This window comes from Brachyhypopomus gauderio, chromosome 11 (assembly GCF_052324685.1).
Source record: "Brachyhypopomus gauderio isolate BG-103 chromosome 11, BGAUD_0.2, whole genome shotgun sequence".
Classification (NCBI taxonomy): Eukaryota; Metazoa; Chordata; class Actinopteri; order Gymnotiformes; family Hypopomidae; genus Brachyhypopomus; species Brachyhypopomus gauderio.
Genome location: NC_135221.1, coordinates 10821366 through 10842384, shown reverse-complemented (window position 1 = coordinate 10842384; position 21019 = coordinate 10821366). Strand labels below are relative to the sequence as shown.

The 21019-nt window shown below is 38.3% G+C and overlaps 1 protein-coding gene across 2 annotated transcripts; it reads left to right on the top strand.

Annotated features, from left to right (window-relative positions):
* The first annotated feature begins 579 nt into the window (after window positions 1–579).
* Window positions 580–19424, top strand: btk (Bruton agammaglobulinemia tyrosine kinase). Of its 2 annotated transcripts, none has more exons than XM_077021907.1 (19): window positions 580–709; window positions 7502–7563; window positions 8188–8351; window positions 8717–8821; window positions 13746–13827; window positions 13931–14059; window positions 14205–14269; window positions 14383–14570; window positions 15449–15511; window positions 15649–15703; window positions 16246–16334; window positions 16552–16670; window positions 16764–16838; window positions 16970–17141; window positions 17986–18202; window positions 18314–18378; window positions 18527–18645; window positions 18751–18908; window positions 19001–19424. In XM_077021907.1, the coding sequence occupies exons 3-19, from the start codon at window positions 8211–8213 to the stop codon at window positions 19070–19072; spliced, it is 1914 nt and encodes a 637-aa protein (XP_076878022.1). In that variant the 5' UTR covers window positions 580–709; window positions 7502–7563; window positions 8188–8210; the 3' UTR covers window positions 19073–19424. The 2 variants fall into 2 exon arrangements, with proteins under 2 accessions (XP_076878022.1, XP_076878021.1); XM_077021906.1 differs by having other exon boundaries at window positions 14202–14269.
* The last annotated feature ends 1595 nt before the right edge of the window (window positions 19425–21019 follow it).

The window sequence follows — 21019 nt, the reverse complement described above, 5'->3', positions numbered from 1 at the left end:
CCATGTTAAGACATGCTGTCAGCTTTGTTAGAGGAGATAACTGTCAATGTTCTTCCTGTCTTATTCAGTTTGCATGGTAGACATGACAGCAGTCATTTTAATAATTAAAAACACAGAAATTTCATAAATAGACATAAACAGACTATATATAAATTTCATATGTATATATATATATATATATATATATATATATATATATATATATATATATATATATATATATATATATATATATATATATATATATATTGCAATTTTGTGATCTGTTCAAGATAAAATGTTTATAAACAATGCTACAGTGTTAGCTTGGGTTTTATATGTTATATCTTTTACCTAATATATAGTTAAATGCTTTCAAATATAAATCAAATCTATAAAGAGCTCTGAAAGTCCAGTTGAAGTGATGCTGTCCCTTTATATTACAAAATAGTATAAAGATATGTTTACCCTACAAATGGCTTGAGTTAGTCTAAAGAATATAATCATATATATTTGCATGTTGAACACCAGAAAAACATCAGGGGTGATATGAAAATGAGGAGGAAACAGAAGGGGAACTGGTGAAGACGTCCTGTGATTGGGTGGAGTTTAGTCGACTGTTGCGTACATTCACACCAGCTACAGAGGAGGAATAGAGAAGTCAAGCGTTTGTGACACCAGAAAGATAGTGTCTAAGATTGTGTTAGTTACAGTGGAGCAGGGACATCAGGTAAGCTGTTTTGAATTTAGAAGGGCATGCTACTCGAAGCAGGAGTTGTAACCTAAAAAAAATGCTCCATGTTCACTGCTGTACACGCTTGCTGGTATACATGTGAAACCTTTGTGCGCATATTGTACACATGATGAGCCATGATTCATGATCCAGTGTTCTGTGCCTTTTTATGGCCACTTGGTTAAAGCAGGGCGTCTTGTTGTGAGAGTTTTTGGTTTGTGAAGAAAAGAGTCCATTGGTGGCTTAACCAGTGATCTTCAGGTTCACCTAAATGTATCCTGCATGCATTATGTAGGTTACACAGTAGGCTATACATGTCTCAGCTGGAGTATACTGTGGCTGTCCTGAGCAATGTCTTGATTGCTACATGGAAAACTGACTTTAATGACTTTAAGGAATTTATTGAAGGCAAAAGCATCACATGCTCTTAAAGCACAGGGCTAGAGCACAAGCCTGAATTATTAGCATCTTAATGTGTAGAAATGCATCTGAATATTCTTAGGGCAGTCATGGCCTGGCGGTTAGGGAACTGGACTTGTGACCGGAGGGTCGTGGGTTTGATTCGCAGACAGGCCATGACTGAGGTGCCCTTGAGCAAGGCACCTAACCCCAACTGCTCCCCGGGCGCCGGGCTAGGGCTGCCCACCGCTCTGGGCACGTGTGATCCACAGCCCCTAGTAATCACTAGTGTGTGTGTGTGTTCTGACTGCACAGATGGGTTAAAAGCGGAGGACAAATTTCGATTGGGGTGTAAAAATCACAATTGACAAAATATGGCACATTTCATTTCATTTCACATTTCATTTCATTTCACATTTCATTTTCTTAGCCTGTCAGACTATCCTTTATACATTTGACCCACTGTTGGGTAATATCAGAATATGCAAAAAAATCTAAAACTTCATTATATGTGGCCATTACGTTCCAGTGTAATGAATGCTGATGTTTTAGTTTCACCAGCTGGTTGTTATGTTGACTTATGCCAGCACCATGCTGAAAATGGGACTTTTTTCACCACATTAGAGAATTAAGAGCACTTGGCAAACTAGTATAGAGATCAGAATTCATGAGTGAAGTGGATTGGTTTAAGTGGATCATCACAAACATTGTGTAAGTGTACCTAGAGTTTAGGAATATGCATCCACATACACAATTAAAATACAACAGATACAGATAATATAACAAATGTATAGCTTACCAAATACTAATGTTCAGAGTATTTTGGACAGGGCAGCCGGGTAAAGAAGGAAGCTGGATGTTTCTTATAGCAAACCTTGGTATTGGCAAACAGTTATAATTACAGTTATAATGACACTGTATACTTGTATATCCCTGAGTACCATAAATGTCAAAAGGTCATGCTTTGTTTTCAAATGACACTAAGCATTGTGGGTATCCATGTTGTGAATGTTGAGGTACATTGATGGACACCTATTAACTACTTGTTATGGGATTTCATGAGTTCGTGAATCTTTCTCCTTCAAAATGGTGCACTGTACAGAATAGTGAATAAAGTGTGTTTTCAAATTATTTCATTTGAATAAATTTTGTACATGGGAAAGATTCCTGTCAGCTCAGGCCAATAGTAATGGCCCTTTATCACCTAAAAAAGTAGCAGTTGCCTAAATATAAGATATCCATGATAGAATCTCAGAGATGCCATTTTATTCTTTGTTTTTTTTTATGTGCAAAAGACTTGCAATAACTTACTTGTGTGTTTTCCATTTGTGAAAAGACTCCTATTCGATATAATAATATCTAAGGAAGCAAAAACCATTAAGTTCCTTATTCATATAGGCTGTGTTTATGTAGGCCTTTTCTCTCACAATGTACTATTACAGCAGTCAAAATCAAATAAGGTTTTATTCTAACATATTGTAGGCACACTTCTCAGAAGTTAAACAATGATGGACGTTAATGAGAACTCTCAAAAGCATGTCACATGTGGCTGTATGAACTGAACAGTCTTGTGTAATGCACACTAGCACAGACAGGGCATATTTCTTCCTATCATTTAATAACAGTAACTATGTAATATGTCTTCTAAGTACTGAAAATCATCAATCACTCAGGTTGATTGTAAGTTTGCTCAAACAGTAGCTGAAGGAGTGTGTATTTAGACTTAGACCTGGGCTTGAGTCCTGGGTAGGTAGGGTTGTTATCAGAGAAGTACCCAGGATGCTGAGGGCTTCAGTGAGGCCTTTTCTCAGAGAGGTCAGTGTGAACATAATGTGAAAGGCACTGGTAGCTAATAATAATAATAATAATAAGTATTTTTATTATTATTATAATCATGATGCTGTTGTATGGTTGTGGTATGGTATTATTTAATGTGACCATATGCAGTGACAAATATAAGCCTGTATTTACACTTTGAATTGCTCAATTCAAGTAAACTGAATGTGTCCTTGCATACAACTCCTTTTCCTTATTCATTAGCATGAATCAGCATTGTCCAGTAATCTTTAGCCCATACACTGACCCCTTATCATGCTAAAATGGTATATGTGTACATACTTCCTCTACTTAAGCTCCTGTGCACTGCTCAGATAATTGTATGACACTTGATAGCTTTAGTTTTGCACGTTATACAGTGATTCAAACAGATGAATGTGCTAAACTTTGATGCAGAGTGAGACAGCTCAGTGGTAATGGACACCCTTGTTGATCAATCTATGGTCCAGTGGAGATGTATGACTGAATCTTAGTTCCTACAAGCACAACACCATGCACGTACTTATCAGACAGGAACCTTACTGACAGAAAACTGAGGCGTTCCTCTTGCTCAATGTTGCTTTCATGTTAACCCTGCATGAATACAACAATCACCACAGGCACAGAGTGGGGAGGGAAAGAGCTACAATGTAACCTCCTCGTTTTCTGTTAGCTTTTCCAGGGCCTTGACATAGTCGGCCAAATATTAGATTGCTTTATTTAGAGTTACATTCTGTCCCATTTTAAATGAAGCGTTGTTGTTTAATTGCAAATGGTCCAGTTGCCTTGACATGCCAGTAGATATTGACTGACGGTCAGAGATGGTTTTCAAGCAGTTACTGAAGATGTGTGTGGTGTAACTAAAATATATTTTTCTGGTTATCATTAGATTACATCTGTGAGTTCTTGTAGCAATTAATGCAGAGAGCCTTAACCCAAACATTCTAAAGATAGCCACTAAAGGTTAAGCTACTTTTGTGAATGTGGACCTGCATCATATCTGGTTTGTTGATTAATGAATTCACATCAGACTAACTCTTTGTGAGTCTTAGTACAGCTAGAGTAGCATTTCAACACAGCTGACACTAAAAACTCATTACCCTATCAAGCAAACAGAAGTGTCTTTTGCTGAAGGACGCACACAATAGTATACCACTGTGTATGCTACTACATGCAGATAATGGCTATAATGTTTAGTGATGCTGTGTAGTATACTGGTTTGACTATGACTCACTGGTCTAACATGGCGGAATGCATGTGGTATAAGGAAGTTGCATAGAGTCAGTTCAGTAGTATAGAGGGAAAACGTATCAGAATTGGCAAGATGAGATCATTACTGGACCAAAACGATCAATACAGGATTCCATTGATCATATTTCTGATTCATATTTTTTTCGCTTACAGACATAATTACAGACTTATTTTCTTTTAAAAATAAGACCAAATACCCGTTGACATTGGAAGTAAAACACATGTAAAACACAGTAGTATTTAGTAATTTTTAGTTTGCGAATAATTGCTAGCTGAGTAAAACTTGCACAATAACAGCAATAATAGTGATTATTATATTAATTCCTACCATGGTAAACATGCAGCCAGTAATGCTCTACTTGACAAGGTTCCATAACCACCAGTGATATCACTATATCTATGTGGTTATAGACTATATAGACAATATATATGAACTACACAGACAAGTAATGTTGCATTCTCTTTGTAGTGCCTCTTTTCTGTGTAGACTGCATAAGTCTCAAACAATGGTATATAACCACAGCTCAATATATTTAGTTTTTAACCTTTAAACGAAAAGAAAGAAAAGACTGAAGGAGCTGTATGGTGTTCTGTGGAGAGGTGCTACAAGAGGTGGCAATAAACACTGAAGAAACCAGGAAATGTTGAGATGGTGATTAAAATAGGCAGTTCAGTTTCTTCACCACAGACCAGACAGAGGTGACAACAGACTAAGCAGTGTTAAATGACATGACAAACTAACTACTGTGAAGTGTGCAATGGAGTGGGGGACACATAGGACATTTTCAAGTAAACTGAACCTGTTAATATCTGTAAAATTTACTGCTGTGGTAAACCTACATTTGCATAATTTCTGACACACCAAAATGTTTTTCATGGGTAATAGATTGGAGATTCACATATAGGTCTGTTCAGTTGTTCAGCTTTGTGAAGTGTTTTTTTAGGGTGTTTTAAAAGTTTGAGGCCAGTTCATAAAAGGTTCTAGTTTCAAAGTCTTATTATGATTGTGTTAATACTAGGGGTGGGCATAGATTAATTTTTTTAATCTAGAATAATCTCACTGAAATCTTGAAATTAATCTAGATTAATCTATATTAAAATGGCTCATATGCGTGCTACCCAAGTAATGACTAAAAGTCAGTTTTTGAGATAGGGTTTCTAGGGTGCATTAGACCAGGGGCTCATCTCCTGTTTCAAAAATGCATCAATGACTGCTTGAGGAAGCTGTTCTACTTTGATACTTGAAGAAAAAAAAATATGCTCAATAAAATGTAGGCTACTCGTGTTCAACGTTTTATTCAGTTAAACATGAATTTGTAAGCCTACATACTGTACATTAAAGGGGGTTGATAACATGTTTATTCAGCTAAACATGATATTTGAAATGTAAGCCAACATTTAGTACATTTAACCTCACGGACGTAATTTGGGGGGGGGACTTTTTCAAAAGCCGGGTTTGGTCCTCTGCAGTTTTAACAGTTAAAAAGAAATATTTAAATAGCGACGAATCTAGCGCTGGGACCATGCAGAAAACGACCGCTCCGAGCTCCGCTCCGGTAACACTTTACGTTCCTAAAAATGAATTTTCCATGAAGCAAACGAGGCGACTTCGTGGCTGTATCCATATAAACACACGTACGATTTGTAATTCACAGGTTTGAAAACTCGTTCTCGCCCCTACTGTGCAATTTGGTTAGGAATACAGCCGAGCTAAACTATCAAGTTGAAAGTCATCATAGTTTGCTTACCCATTTTGACCCAATTCCCAACCTAACTTTAAGAATAGATTAACGGCGATAATTTTTATATCGTCCGATAAGATTATCAAATTAACAAACGCCGTTAACGGCCCACCACTAGTTAATACTAAGACCTACTGTATGGCGTCAAAATAGGACCTAATGTTTTGAGAATCAAAAAACAGAATCCATAACCAAGAAATTACGTTTTGTAATTGAGAAAACTGTCGTTAATATTGAGAGTTAAAAAAGCTGGTTTGTAAACACAATATTTATGTTTTCAATAGTCTAATTTGAGTTTAATATTCTTGAAGAATCCGTTTTCGTTTTCGTTGCGCCTTTTCTCGTTCGCGCTTCTCTCGGTCTCGCTCTCGCCTCCAGAAGTTTCTCGCTTTTGACTTTTGGACCTGTTTTTACGGGTGGGCGAGATTTACACAGTCATTGGCTGATGGAGTTAAGCCCCGCCCACCCATGCCATTCTACACACACACACACGATTACAATATACAACAGGGTAGTCGTAACTCCACAACAATCTACTTCAGTCTATCTACTGTGGGTTACTAAAATAGATAATCGTTAAAAATAGCTGATATGAGAAAACATAAACACACATCTTGCCTGTGTTTGCCGGTGTTGTGCCAAATTCCGACTCAAACTAAGAATTACGAGAACAGTAACACACTTGATATACCGAAGTTCACCTCCGACTACGTGACCTCGCCATATTACTTTGTTCCACGTCGTTACAGACAACCGTGCATCTTATATATCTTAATGACAACCTGACTTATTTAATTTTTAATAAAATAAAATATAAAATAGACAATTATTACCTAAATATATCTTATTATGTAGCTAGGACAAACCTAGAGTGCTCAGTGAAATAAGTTATAAAAATTAATTAAGTCAGGTTGTCATTAAAATATATAAGACATTAGGTCCACATTAGGTCCTATATTGACGCCATACTACTGTCCGAGACTTTAAAGTGTTCTACAAGACTGATGCCAACAGATTATATCAATGGCATTTCAAACTCTTAGACTCCCATTGTGACCTGCTGCCATAGACTGTAATGGAAGCCAGTCCATTACTGCTCATAATTATTTAATGGGCTCTTACTAAGTGAAGGCTGGTTGTCACTTCAGTGCTGCTATACAAGTAGAATATGCAATGTAATTCACTCTTCCCATTGTCTGGGTCAGACAAGATTGTTGCAGTTATTTAAATATGACAACTGTCAGTGAATACCAAGTAAGGCTAACTTAAGTGTATAAACAAAATCTGGAGCAATGATAGTACTGGGACCACAACTTGGCCCTAAAGTTAAAGATTGGGGGAAAAAGGCTTGTGTTCTGTTATGGTTATGTTAACAGCAAATAGTCAGGAGCACATTGATTTGTTCAGAGAACAGGTTCAACCCCTACGACACAGAGCAGGAAGACTGGAAAGGAAACAGATGTGCTGATTGAGGAAACATTGGCAACAAAGGTTACCATTGACATGGCAGTGGGGAGCGTATGCAAATGGTCCCCAAATTAAACACTGATACGAGGCTCTTTGTGTTGCATTTTCAAACCAGGGCTGGGCTTCACCTATACAATCACTGAAGAAACCAGCAAGCAGAGAGCATAGACAAGCACCGTGAGTAGAGACGATTGATCAAAATCCGAGCGTGAGCTCAATAAAATTAAGGGAATGTAATCTAAACATTTATTAGACTACATTTACTAGTATCTATGAGACTTTAGTACACTATAAATGCAACTAATATTTGCATTTTTTTTTTCAAATATATATGAATAACAAGATTATACAGGGATGGTTGCAAAAGAGTACGTGTTGAAAAGTTCTACTTGTCTCTTCTATGATGCAATATCCTGGAGCAGTGTTTCTCAGCCCAGTCTCTTGGACCCCTCAGACGTATTTGATCTAACCTATATCCCAGTACATCTGTGGCAGGTCTTCAGTTGTTCAAGTTTGGTTTATGCATACGACAACACATCTCACAGATCCCAATGGCTGGGTTGAGAAACAGTCTGCCTCTTTAAATGTACAAACATCAAAAAAAGAGAGCTGCCATTTTAAGTTGCCATTAATTAATGGATTTGCTGTCATTTGACTGCTGCTTATTGGGTGTTCCTAATTAGGCTGTGTGTGGGTGTGTGAGAGAGAGAGGTTTTACATAATGTTACTTAGGGCGTCTACATCTGTCTAGTGTTCGTTTGCCTAATTCATTCATCATTATATCATGTCTTTCTTTTCAAGGTAAGCTCATATCTGAATGAAAAATGTCAGATAGCATTTTGGAGGAGGTTTTCATAAAACGATCACAACAGAAGAAGAAAACATCACCTTTAAACTTCAAAGAGAGGTTGTTTGTGCTTACACAAGATAAGGTTGCATACTATGACTATGATTATGATAAAGGGGTAAGTTAAACATTCAGTGACACCCACTGAAATAATTTATATTGATTTTATATGGAGATGCCTACCTGTCTACCTAAAGAAGAATGCAGGTGAAGAGTTTGCAGAGTTGCGAGTTTGTTTATGAAGTGACCCCTATGTGAATCTATAATGGTTTGGCACAGTATATTTTAAAATTGACATCTTATGTTGTGTAAAATTACAACTGAAGATTACCTGTTAATTTGTCTGCAATTAAATTGTGAGCATAATGTGAGAGCTACAATGTAAAGCATAATGATCAAAATTATTAACCCCACCAATGGTTTGATTTAATATTTTAGATCTTTCGATTGTCATTAAACTTCAAAAAATCATCTGTGTTGCAGAAACGGAAAGGGTTAAAGGGGTCTGTGGACATTGAGAAGATTAAATGTGTTGAGGTTGTGATCCCAGAGGACAATGCCCCTGCTGAACGGATCTTCCCGTTTCAGGTGAGACACACCCTTCATAATAATGTGCATCACTGTACCAGATTCATTAACCTGATACACTTGTAGTTGCTGTATTGTTCAATGGTGAGCTGGGGTGACGTAATTTTAAAACCATATCTAACTTTAAAAGAAATAAAGTATGAAAAAAGCATACACCTCCTATCTGCAACAATTCTACACAAAAATGTTTTTCTACATATATTCCGAGTCATCCTTGATTAACCTCAAGAGAACCGCAGTGTCATTATAAATTGTGTCATTTGAGTACTAAACACCTAACTAGGCTGCCGTGACAAGCAGCAAACAGTGAAAAGCAGAAGTGAAACTCTTTACAGACTAAAACTAGAAGTACAGTACACAACAGGTGCGGTATATAACATGTAAGGTATACTGTATCTGGAGGCAGTACTGGTAAGGATGTCTTTTAGTTTAGTCATTCATCAGCTTAGCTTCAATCATATCCTGCTGGTGTGTACCAACATTACACCTGCAGCATTTTCACAACCAGGCCAGTGTCTCCAGGAGAACTATAGTTGCCGTTGTGTAATACAAATAAGTTTTTCATATGAAAGTTAGCTTTGGGTTAGGAGCAGCATACTGAAAATAAATGATTGCCTTTTACTGTATATTTCATATATTAAGACATTCAATACTATACATTGAATTTCCTCATTCTCTAAAAATGTATTTATTTCCTATTACTTAGCATTTCAAACTTTAAAACACTTCACTGGTAGGGACTGGGTCACCACAAGCAGCACGCCACATGCATCTCATTTCTGTGTCTGTCTCCCTCCTCCATTAATATCTTCTGTCTTTTCTGCTCCTCTATGTCTGTTCTTGCCCTGTGCCTGTATTGTTTTGCATTCTTTATACTTTTATTGCCTTTGTGTTTATTCATCTACTGTATTTATCTTTTATTACCACCATTCTGTTTGCTTTGTAAGCGCCTTTTGGTTACTGAAAATGACGCTGGATGTCACATATCCTATGGCAAGCCATTAGAGCTTTATATATTATTATGCAACACATGTGGTTAGATGTGTAAAGTTTAGACCGTTCCAAAAAGTCAAACAAAGGACACCATGGGACACAGGAAAACAACTAATCAATGCTGACAGTCACAAGCAAAAACCAAGTGAACCATACAGGGAAATACAACTTCACTGTCCATGGTGACAATCAACAAGACGCAGGCACAACTGAGAGGTGGTGAGTGGACTGGGCCAGGCTCCACAACAGAACCCCACTTAATTTGTGTCTCCTGAAGCAAGGAGAACGGCTACAGTGGACCAATCACTAATATCTGTCAGGACAACGTATTGGAAGCACAAGCGTAGAAGACCTCGCATGGAAAGTCAGACACAAACAGAAAGCAGGAAACAGAAAAAAGGAAATAAAAGACAGATTGTAGTCCCTGTGGAGTGTAGTCCCAAAACAGCAGGGACAGCAGGAGGGACAGCACGTAGCACTGCCTGCTAGGCTGTGGCTTCAGCATACCCTCTGCACTCATGACAATTTTAGACACTAAGAAATGGGTGCATGGTTGAAGAACAACAGTGGAGCAACACAGTGGGGTCATGCTGTCAGGCTTGGAGCAGGCCCACCCTGGCAGCCTCTGGAATGGCAGAAGCTAGGAAAAGAGATTAAGAGACTGTGGGGGTTGAACTAACAGGCACCATGAGAACTGAAACAGAAGCTGTAGCAGGACTCGGAGAACAGGAAAAAATAAAGAGGAGAGAGTATATAGAGGTCAGCGATCTCTCACCAGATATTGCTTCATATTACTGTTTGGACTGATTTCTAAGAATTAGTGTTAAACTGTGTTTAAAAACCATTGAAATGGTTTCTCCCAAACCATTCAGTCTAACAAAAAAGGAATTTATAAAAAGGGGACAAAATTTAAAACTCTTAAATCTCCCTGTCCCCTTATACTACATTTGTGTAGTTTGTCACATATCAAATGCAGCTGGAACTCATGTGTCACCAGGCTTCTAAACCACACAACCACACTCCTTCCACAGCTTCAGCTGCGTCAGTTGAAACACACTGGCATGGTTTCAGAAGGTTCTCAGCCCCCTTTCAGCCCCTGTTATAAATGCATAAAACTACTTATACCATGAAGTTTGAAGTTTACGTTTAAAGGTGTGCACCACCTGGACCTTTCACAGTCCTTAACAGCTAAGGCGTAAATGAGTAGGCACTAACATGGACAACTAAGCCACAGACCTTCTATGAAGAGATTCTGGGAAGAGAAGAAAAAACAAGCAATCTAGAAAGGTTCAAGGCCTTCTTGCTTATAGAAAAACAGAAAGGCATAATGAATTGTATCAGAAATATCTTTATTTAGCATTAGCAATAACAACTTTTTTTTAGTTTCAGTTTCTGTTATTATGTTGCTAGGCGTATTAAAACACATGCAATAAATTCCACAATGTCATTCCAAGTAACCTTTCCCCCTGAGTTTGGTATAATATCACGGTCCACATCACTCATTTAACCCTTTAGATGTGGCCATCAGCAGATATAGTCCAGCGGCATTTCACCACTGAGCAAGTCTAGCAAATCTCCAGTTACAACTATGGCAAACCTGTTGGCAAAACCTGATTTCATTATAGCCTTGGTCCTCATGGTTGGATGTAACAGCCACAGACTGGCTGAACAACGGACACCAGCAGTCATCCATCTGCCTCCTGGGGTAGTAAAATGATGGTTCCCAGTTGTGGTCCTGGTAATCTCCTGCTGAGAGCCATACAGCCCAACTGCTGTCATCTTGACATGCAGGACTGAACCACATGTTAATCGGCACTCTTCATGGTGGGATGGGAGATTCAGAAATCCATCGGGGCAGCCTTTGTCTTGAAACAGACCACCTAGCAATAGTTTGTCCATTTCAGTGTTGTATGTCGAACACTTAGCTGAAGGGTCAAGAGCCAGCTTCAAGACAGAACCATACACCCTGTGACCCATTAAATTTTACCAGTAACTTTAATAATGCAATATAAAAGCCTAAATACATACACAGTGTGTGGAAATAGATTTTACATATACATTTTCTTTTAAAAAACTAAAATGACTGGTCAAAGTATTGGGGAGAAAGGTGAGCTGCATAATTAGGTCTTCTACACAAAATATAATCTGGAAAATCTGGTTAAACACACACACACACACACACACACACACACACACACACACACACACACACAATTGTCCTACATACTGTACACCCAGTGAGGTTATACAACTTCAAAGGATTCATAGATGTTTAAGCACAACATGTACCAGCATATGCAGTGCATGAATCTTCATTATAAATGAAGAAAGGAAAATGATGGCCTACTGGAGAGTCTATGAATAATGATCATAAATACAAAATAATATGAACAAAAATCTGTTCTTACTGGAGCATATTGGCATGGGAAGCTCTTGTCTTTCATGAGGTTGAGGGGAAATTGCAGTGACAGTCAAAGAGAACTGCCCTTTCTGAGTATTTATTGTGTTTGTCTTTTGGTAATGATTAATTGTACATTTCAAAGCAATAATTCCAGGCATGCAGGCAAAAGACAGCAAACATTGTTGATCAGTATTTGATTTTATAGATATTTGGTCAGTATTTTGTTCTCTTGCATAATGATGGCTGCCTCACAGATGTCCACAGTAGCTGGTAAAAACCAAACTCACAATCATTGTATACCAGTCTGAGTTTGGGTTTACTTCAAGTCTGCTTCACTTTTGAGTCAGCTTTATTTGAATGAAATCTGAACTCCAATTCAAAATTTAGCCTCTAAAAACTTCTAAACTACTACTAAACTACTACTTCCTCCTTTAAGTGAACAGCAATTCTTTTTCACTGCCAGTGTACTTAAACCTAATAAATGTCCTTTACTTGATGACTGTTAAACCGTGTATGACAGCTATTCTTGCCTATTGTTTTCTTAGTACTATACATTTGACATTGTATAAATCATAAATGTAATATTGCCATCATTGCCACACAAGAGTTGAAGTACTTAAATGTGAGTTGATCTGTTCAGTTAGAGTGCTGTCCTCTTCTTTATAGGTGATATAAAGCATTGCTGTTGCTTGTGAGACATGAGAAATCCTGGCCAGCACCACTGAGCCTGACTTCAGTTCAGTGGTTCTGTGCTTTGCGGACATGGTCAAACATGAATCCTGAAAAATGTGTAGTGAAACTGGGCTACATGCATCTACGCCTACAACTAGGACAGCAAACATCTGCAAAATGCTGATCAAGTTCTGTTGTCTTTATGTCTATTCAGGGATATAACAATTCCTTTTTGAGTTTCTCAGAATATCTCTGTGCCTGACCCTTGAGTTGATTTTAGCAGCAGAGTTGCATTTCCATCTCGTCCTCATATTTGTTGGAGGGGTGGGTCAAGATTTTTTAAGACACCAATCCCAAGATGCTGATGTTTGAGATGTTTTCACTTACTTGTCCGTATGAGTGGGAGCAGGAGTGCACCATCTTGTAATTAATAGAGAATCTCTCGAATGGCCCCTGAAACACAGCCACATTGTACTCATAAATGTCCATCACTCTTCCGAGGCCCCCTGAAAGGAAAAAGCCCTGTAAAACCACCATACATCAGTGTGGAAGGTCATCCATATGAAAACAATGTATACTGAAATGCATGTTGCTTTTACATGATTAATACATCATCATATATAAATTTTATCTAACGCTAATGAATGGCTTAAGTATCATGCCTGAATAGATACAAACAAAAAGAGATCTGGTCTGAGTAGTAAATCATTTATTACTGCAACAGTGTCTGTACTGTAGATTAAGTCTTCACTGAAATATTACATGCAAATATTCCTAGTTTATGAGCTACAGCTTTCTCTACAGTCATGGATATACTAGAAACATTTGAAATGCAAGATGTTTCTTTTATCACCACAGATCATCTACGATGAGGGTCCACTCTACATTTTTGCCAAATCAGATGATGTGCGAAAACAGTGGCTACACAAACTTAAGCATTGTCAGTATATCCTTCACCCCAACAACATGGTACACAATTCTGTAAATAAATATACGCCTCCGAGTTGATTCAGCATTATTGTCTTCCCACATACGTGATAAAGTGGTACGGTTCAACAAGGAACTAATGCAGAAGTATCACCCCTGTTTCTGGGAGGATGGCATGTGGAGGTGTTGCCAGCAAGAAGTGAAACAGGCAATGGGCTGCCGGGTGCTGGAGACGAGGAACGGAGGTATGGACAGGCCACGCAGGTGAAATAATGCTTACCCAAACTGGCATTACTGAACACAGCTCTGAATACGTCTCTGCACAAATGCATGGTGTGAAAATACTACAAGTAAACAAATAAAACACATTTTCTCTTCTCTTATCAGTAGGAAAAGGTCTGTCAAAAGGATCTCGGCGTAAATCCAGAAAACCTCTCCCACCTACACCAGAAGAGGTCAGCTAGTTACCATTCTAGAACATGTTGATTACTACCTGATACTGTATCAGTAGAGATCTTAATTGAGATATCTGTTCTCATTTCCCTGTGCTTGCTCGTGTTTGCTTTAGGAAAAGCCCACAAGGCCTCTACCTCCACAGCCACCTAAGCAACCTAAATTCTCAGAGGGCATGACAGTCATCGCTGAGTACGACTACGCTCCTATGGCTCCTCAGGACTTGGAACTGAGGAAGGACGAGGAGTATTTAATCTTACAAATATGTGATGCTAATTGGTTTAGAGCCAAAGATAAATATGGGTAAGTTGGTAATGGCAATGCCATTTCTTTAGAAGGATCCATTAAAAAACAATAAGAACATTACCAAAACCAGACACAGTGGCGCAAAAAGGGGGTATGCAGCGTATGCGACGCATAGGGGCGCTGCACTAGAGGGGGCGCCAAATCGATGAGATATAATACTGAATTTGTGTCCATCTTACGTAGAAGAGGAACTATTTTACGCAGGGACTCTGTAGGTTTTTAACCATAAACAAACAGTTGTGTTGTACAGTTTCTCATTACGTTAAATGAGATTTAAGTAGTAAGGCGTGCCAGTTGCGTATAACTTTAATGTTAAAAGGGCTTCAGTGTTGTCTTTATGGTGGATTCAGATACGTAGCTAACTAAGACAAAGCCATACCACAATGATTAACTTGGCTCAATGTAACCGCTATAGTTAGGTCATTTAACAAAACACAGAGGCATTTTAATTCATACTCTGCCTTCAACATTCAAACACTCTATGAAACATTTTTCTGCTGACTTCAGTCCCCCTGGACAGAAGTCCAAACTTCAGGCCTGAGAGGTGAACATAACCGTCCTTCCCGCTCACCCCTTCCCGGGCAGGCACAGCGCATGCGCAGATTGTTCCTCCTTTACAAACTTTTAAAGACTTAATTTTTTCTATATATGATTTTTTAGGTGTTCTTTAAATGTTGAGCAGAACAGTACATTTTGAGGTGTGCTAACTTTTAACTCACTGAGTTTAGTCAACAACTATTTCAAGAACAGATAACTAATTCTTAAGTTGGATTTTTTACAGTGCCGTTGGGTTCAGAAACAATGTCTTGCACAAACTTTCTAGCTGTTCAAATAAGGCAAGTGTGCATTACAATATTTGTTCCTGACTTTTGCAGCAATGAAGGATATATTCCAAGTAACTACGTTGTTGAGGCCTTGAATGGATTGGAAAAGTTTGAGTGAGTATACCTTATGAGAGCTTATGACAACTAATTCAGAAAAATAAAAATGTGGACATCAACAGTTTATGTATGAGGGAAGGCATTATTATAACATATTCTTGATACATACTGACCAATATGTTTTTTCGACATAGATGGTATTGCAAGAGCATAAACCGAAGTCAAGCAGAAAATTTACTTAAGACTGAGGTGAGTATAGGGCCAGACAAGCCATAACACTTGATTTGTTGACACATATTATACCTTTTAGTGTCCAGGTTTGATTTATTTTAGAAGTATTAAGCATTTTCCCAATGAAAATAAAGTGAATAAATAAATATTCCAAACTGAGAGAGAATAAAAAATGCTTTAAATAAAAAAATGACTTCAACCACACAACTTAGAAACTTAGTGAATAAACAAAAAGTGTGCTAAATTTATATTGATCCCAAATCTGTTAGGGGATCTTTGAAATTTTGTATTTTGCACTTTCGTCAGATCAAATGAGCTGACTCCAAACCTCCAAAAGAAAGAATTCTGTACAAAAAGGACATTTTTAATTTAAAGACAACTTAAGTTTTGCTCTTGAAGTCATTTTTGCTGTTGCTTTATCAAGTTATTTCACTCTCTCACTGTTTTTTACTTGAGCCATGATGTGTGATATTTGTGACTGAATGCTGACTTTCACAGTTACGCAGCTGTTGCAGACATGCTCATTTAGTTTTGTTTTATAATTCTATCCTTACATGTAGAATAAAGATGGAGGTTTTCTGGTGCGAGACTCTGGAAAATACACTGGAAAATACACTGTCTCTGTTTTCACCAAAGCCAGTCCGCAAGGGTGAGTTTGAATTACACTAATATATTGCAAAAAAAGGCATAATTCACAGCAGAACACAGACATATACATTTCGGTATTAATTGATGTAAATGTATGTTATGAAGGAACTAATGACTGACATTTCAGGTGAGTTGTAAATTTGTTGCATGTTGTTGGACAAGAAATCCAGTTTAATTACCAGAGCTTCAGTAGAAATGTCTGGGATATTTTTTTTCAGTCCGACATGTCGACACTACAACATATTAATCAACCATCAAAACCAGTTCTACTTGGCAGAGAAGCACTGTTTCAGCAACATTCCAGAACTCATCAATTACCACCAGCACAACGCTGCAGGTTAACGTGTTTCTTGTTATTCATATACAAAGGCAATGTGTTCAACAATTATTATAAGAGCTATTCATTTATTTACTCTTGTTATGGCTTCAGGATTGGTAAGCAGGCTAAAATATGTGATATCAAATCGAACTCAGAATGCACCATCTACTGCCGGTTTGGGTTATGGTGAGCTTTTACTTTTACACCTGGCATAGAGTTTTGTTTCAAAGTTTCATATTGAGCGAAGTCTATTTCACATTTCTGCCATAATTTTTGTTCACTGATAGTAAGACACTGTTTCACTTTATGTACTTTAGGGGTCTGGGAGATTGATCCTCGCCAGCTCACCTTTATTAAAGAGCTGGGTAATGGACAGTTTGGGGTGGTTAAGTATGGAAAATGGCAAGGCCGACATGATGTAGCCATTAAAATGATCAAAGAGGGCTCCATGTCAGAGGATGATTTTATAGAGGAGGCTAAAGTCATGATGTAAGTCGCCACAAATTGCATAAATTGTCACATAAACAAACATACTGTACAAACAAACAAACATATAGGTGTGTGTGTGTGTGTGGGTGTGTGTGTGTGTGTGTGTGTGTGTGTGTGTGTGTGTGTGTGCTGTGCTACAAACATATATGTATATAGCAAAGTGTTTCACAAATAGACAAAGCATGTCAGAAACATATATACATTATTTGCCCAAAGGTATTTGGGTACCCGTCTGTCACACCTATATAGACAGTTTGCCGGATATCCCATTCCATAAACCATGGGCATTAATATGTAGCAGGGGGAGTGCCATGCAGGAACAGAACAGGGCTTTCTCCAGATTGTCCAGAAGTTGGAAGCATATTACTGTCTAAAAAATATTTGTATGTTGTGACACAAATGTTCATTTGAACCAACCAACCTTAAAAAAACATCCAAGACCATTAAAACACAAGACCTTAGTGATGGGACTGTGATTTTAAAGAAGCAGCATTCTCCTGGCATCCACCAAACCCAGATTTGTCTGCAAACTTTGACTTATCACTCCAGAGAATATATTTTCAAAGCTCTGTAGTCCAGTGGTGGCATGCTTCACAACCCTAGCTTGGAGACACAGTTCATGTGCTTTTGTTGCTTCCAGAGACAGGTTGCAGCTTTACAGTGAATTATGTAATGGAAGATAGTGGTGGTGCCTGGGTGCCGAGAGAGAGAGAGAGAGAGAGAGAGAGAGAGAGAGAGAAAGAGAGAATCCCTACATATGTCTTATAATATATGAATATATGATATTTGTATAATAATATTTGTATTTATATTCATTATATGCCTCTGTTCTTTACAAATTTAGGAAACTTCGGCATGAAAACCTTGTTCAGCTATATGGTGTTTGCACAAAACAAAGACCCATTTATATAGTCACTGAGTTTCTTTCCAATGGATGCTTACTGACCTACTTACGGGAAAACCTGCAACACCCCTCTCCTGTCCAGCTCCTGGAGATGTGTAAAGATGTGACTGAAGGAATGTCCTACCTGGAGTCCCAGCAGTACATCCACAGAGACCTTGTATGTTTTCCCACAAAACACACAAACATTAAAAATGGAACCTTTACCCAATTGAAGTATGAAATGGTTCACTCTGGATTTGTGTAATGGGGAAGTCTGTTGTTTTTATAGGCTGCCAGGAACTGTTTAGTAGATTCAAATGGGACTATAAAGGTGACTGATTTTGGATTGTCAAGGTAAGGAGACTCACAATGCTACAAAAACAAGTTAAATTCCTCACTTGTTTTGAGTTTGCCTTTACATTTTCCACAACATGTAGAAGCTGGAGCAATAGTAGGGCATTGCCTTTGTTTCTCTGAATATCCTTATATTTTTGTTCCACAGGTATGTCCTTGATGATGAGTATTTTAGCTCCGTGGGTTCAAAGTTTCCTGTACGCTGGTCACCTCCTGAAGTACTCCTATACTGCAAGTTCAGCAGCAAGTCAGATATCTGGGCATTTGGTTAGTGTCTGTTACATTTGCCACATTCCATTGCTATTCCTCAAAGTTGCAGACTTTTATCACTTATTCTATGAAATTATTTAACAGCCATGTTTTTTCTGACAGGTGTTTTAATGTGGGAAGTTTACACACTGGGCAGAATGCCATATGAACGTTTGAATAACACAGAAATCGTGGATAAGGTTTCTACTGGCTACAGGCTGTATCGCCCTCAGATGGCCAATGACAAAATCTACAGCCTAATGATGAACTGTTGGCAGGAGGTATACATTACACTGATATTTCTGACTGAAAGAAGTTTCATGAAAATGCAATTCTAAAGTAATACACGGCTCTGCGTTCTTTTCCATGGCAGAAAGCAGACGAGAGGCCAACCTTTCAGGAGCTTGTCATCTCTATTCAGGACTTGCTGGACAACCTGTACTAGACGACACTGATCCCAGAAAATATGTGCCTTTTGTCTTTAGAGCTGTGTTCCTGAGTTGGCTACATTGTTATTTTTCATAATTAATAGACTGTCTATAATTATGTAAACATAATTCCTATTTGTATACATATTCCTGTTTCCCTTTTAAATTGTGTACTTACTGTATAAAATTAGACTAATTTCTTAAGCCATACATCATAGCTGAATAAGATTACATTATTATATGGATTCCATATTATATATTTTTGTTTGCCTTCCTGTAATAGTTATGTTTGCAAAAAATAGCAATTAGCAGGTTTTCGATTATGTTGGTGTAGGTACTTGATATTTTTGAATAAATGTATAAATCTTGGCTGAATCTGATGTTGTGTCTTAAAAAAAAGAAAACTTTTGTCCACAATAAGTAAGATACTTTCAGATTTTTGGATCCACATTCTGAGCACAGATAGAGATATGTATGATCAGCATCCGTGGCCATACCTTATATTCCCTGTCAGATGAGCTGGAGAATACATACCTGTAACGTGAGGCGGAATGCAGAGATGAGCATAAGCAAAACATGCAGTTTATTGAAGAGAAAAACGCAGCGCAAGGCTTACTTCAAACACAGGAAATGCATTGGACACACAAAGACGAGCATGGGACAGGACTAACTCACACAACATATACCAAGCACCGTGTGTAACATATTACAGACATGATGTGTGAACCCACACACAACCACATGTGAACACACACACAACCACACACACACATATATATTAGTATGGTGTAGGGCCTTCTTTGGTGGCCAATACATGACATATATATATAGCATCACCTAGATATTGACTACACAAACACTTGACCAAAGGGAGGGGTCTGGGGCTGTACTGTGACAATACTTTCATGCACACACCAGAATGGGCAGACCTCCATTTACTTCACTAAATGCCAGAAATGTGGGTGAGGAACTTGTGCATATGAGACTGAACACATCAAAATGTCCATACCAGTTTGTATTTGAATGTTTTATGATTGGTGGTTATCTGGAGAGTTTTCTTCTGAAAATGAGCAATGGCACGTATTGAAAATGAGCATGATAAAAATGTGACATAAAGTGATACAGATTTTGTTCTGGGAAAAGAAATTTGAACTGAGTTTAAAAAACAATTGCAAAAAAGTAGTGTTTCCCACTAGAGTGCCTCATGCCAGATGTGATATGGAAACATTTGCAGACGGTTTCACGGTCAGAGAGTCCACACAAAGCTGACACAGTCTCTGCTGCATGTGGGTAGCACTATGTCTGCACCTGCAGTGCACAGGCTCCAAGCTGTGCAACTGTTGGGGCATGCAATAAAGCCATCTTAAGACGTTCTGAACCAACGCGCCACATCGGAAATGAGAAATCAAATGCATCGCCCCACACCTGCAGGATGTGGAGGGACATGGAGGGACACAAAGGGACGCAGAGAGACACAGGGGGATGCGGAAGGACACATTATGGTCCCCATCTTCACACCAGCCCAATAATGCAGAAGTCGTGCCGACCCCAAGCATTCAGTGTTTCAGCTAAGCTTCCCAGAGCCCTGCGGGTAAACAGAAGTGATCCTATCTTTACTGCCAGAGATGATGACCACCTTGAGCTAATATTAGAGCCCATGGATAAGGTGCTATCTGGATTATCTGTGGCTCAACAATCTTCATGTCACACATGATGGAGTTATTACGTCGAATTCAAGTATTCATTGACTTGAATCCATTCTTGAGCTAATCTATAGGCCACATGATGTTTAGATGTCTGTAGTGATTGACTCTGCATAAAGATGGCAACCTCTTCGCACCATGTGCTTCTGCATCCGCTGACCCCGCTCTGTCAGTTTACGTGGCCTACCACTTTGTGGCTGAGTTGCTGTCTTTTCCAAACACTTCCAATTTCTTATCAAATTGACTGCGGAATATTTAGGA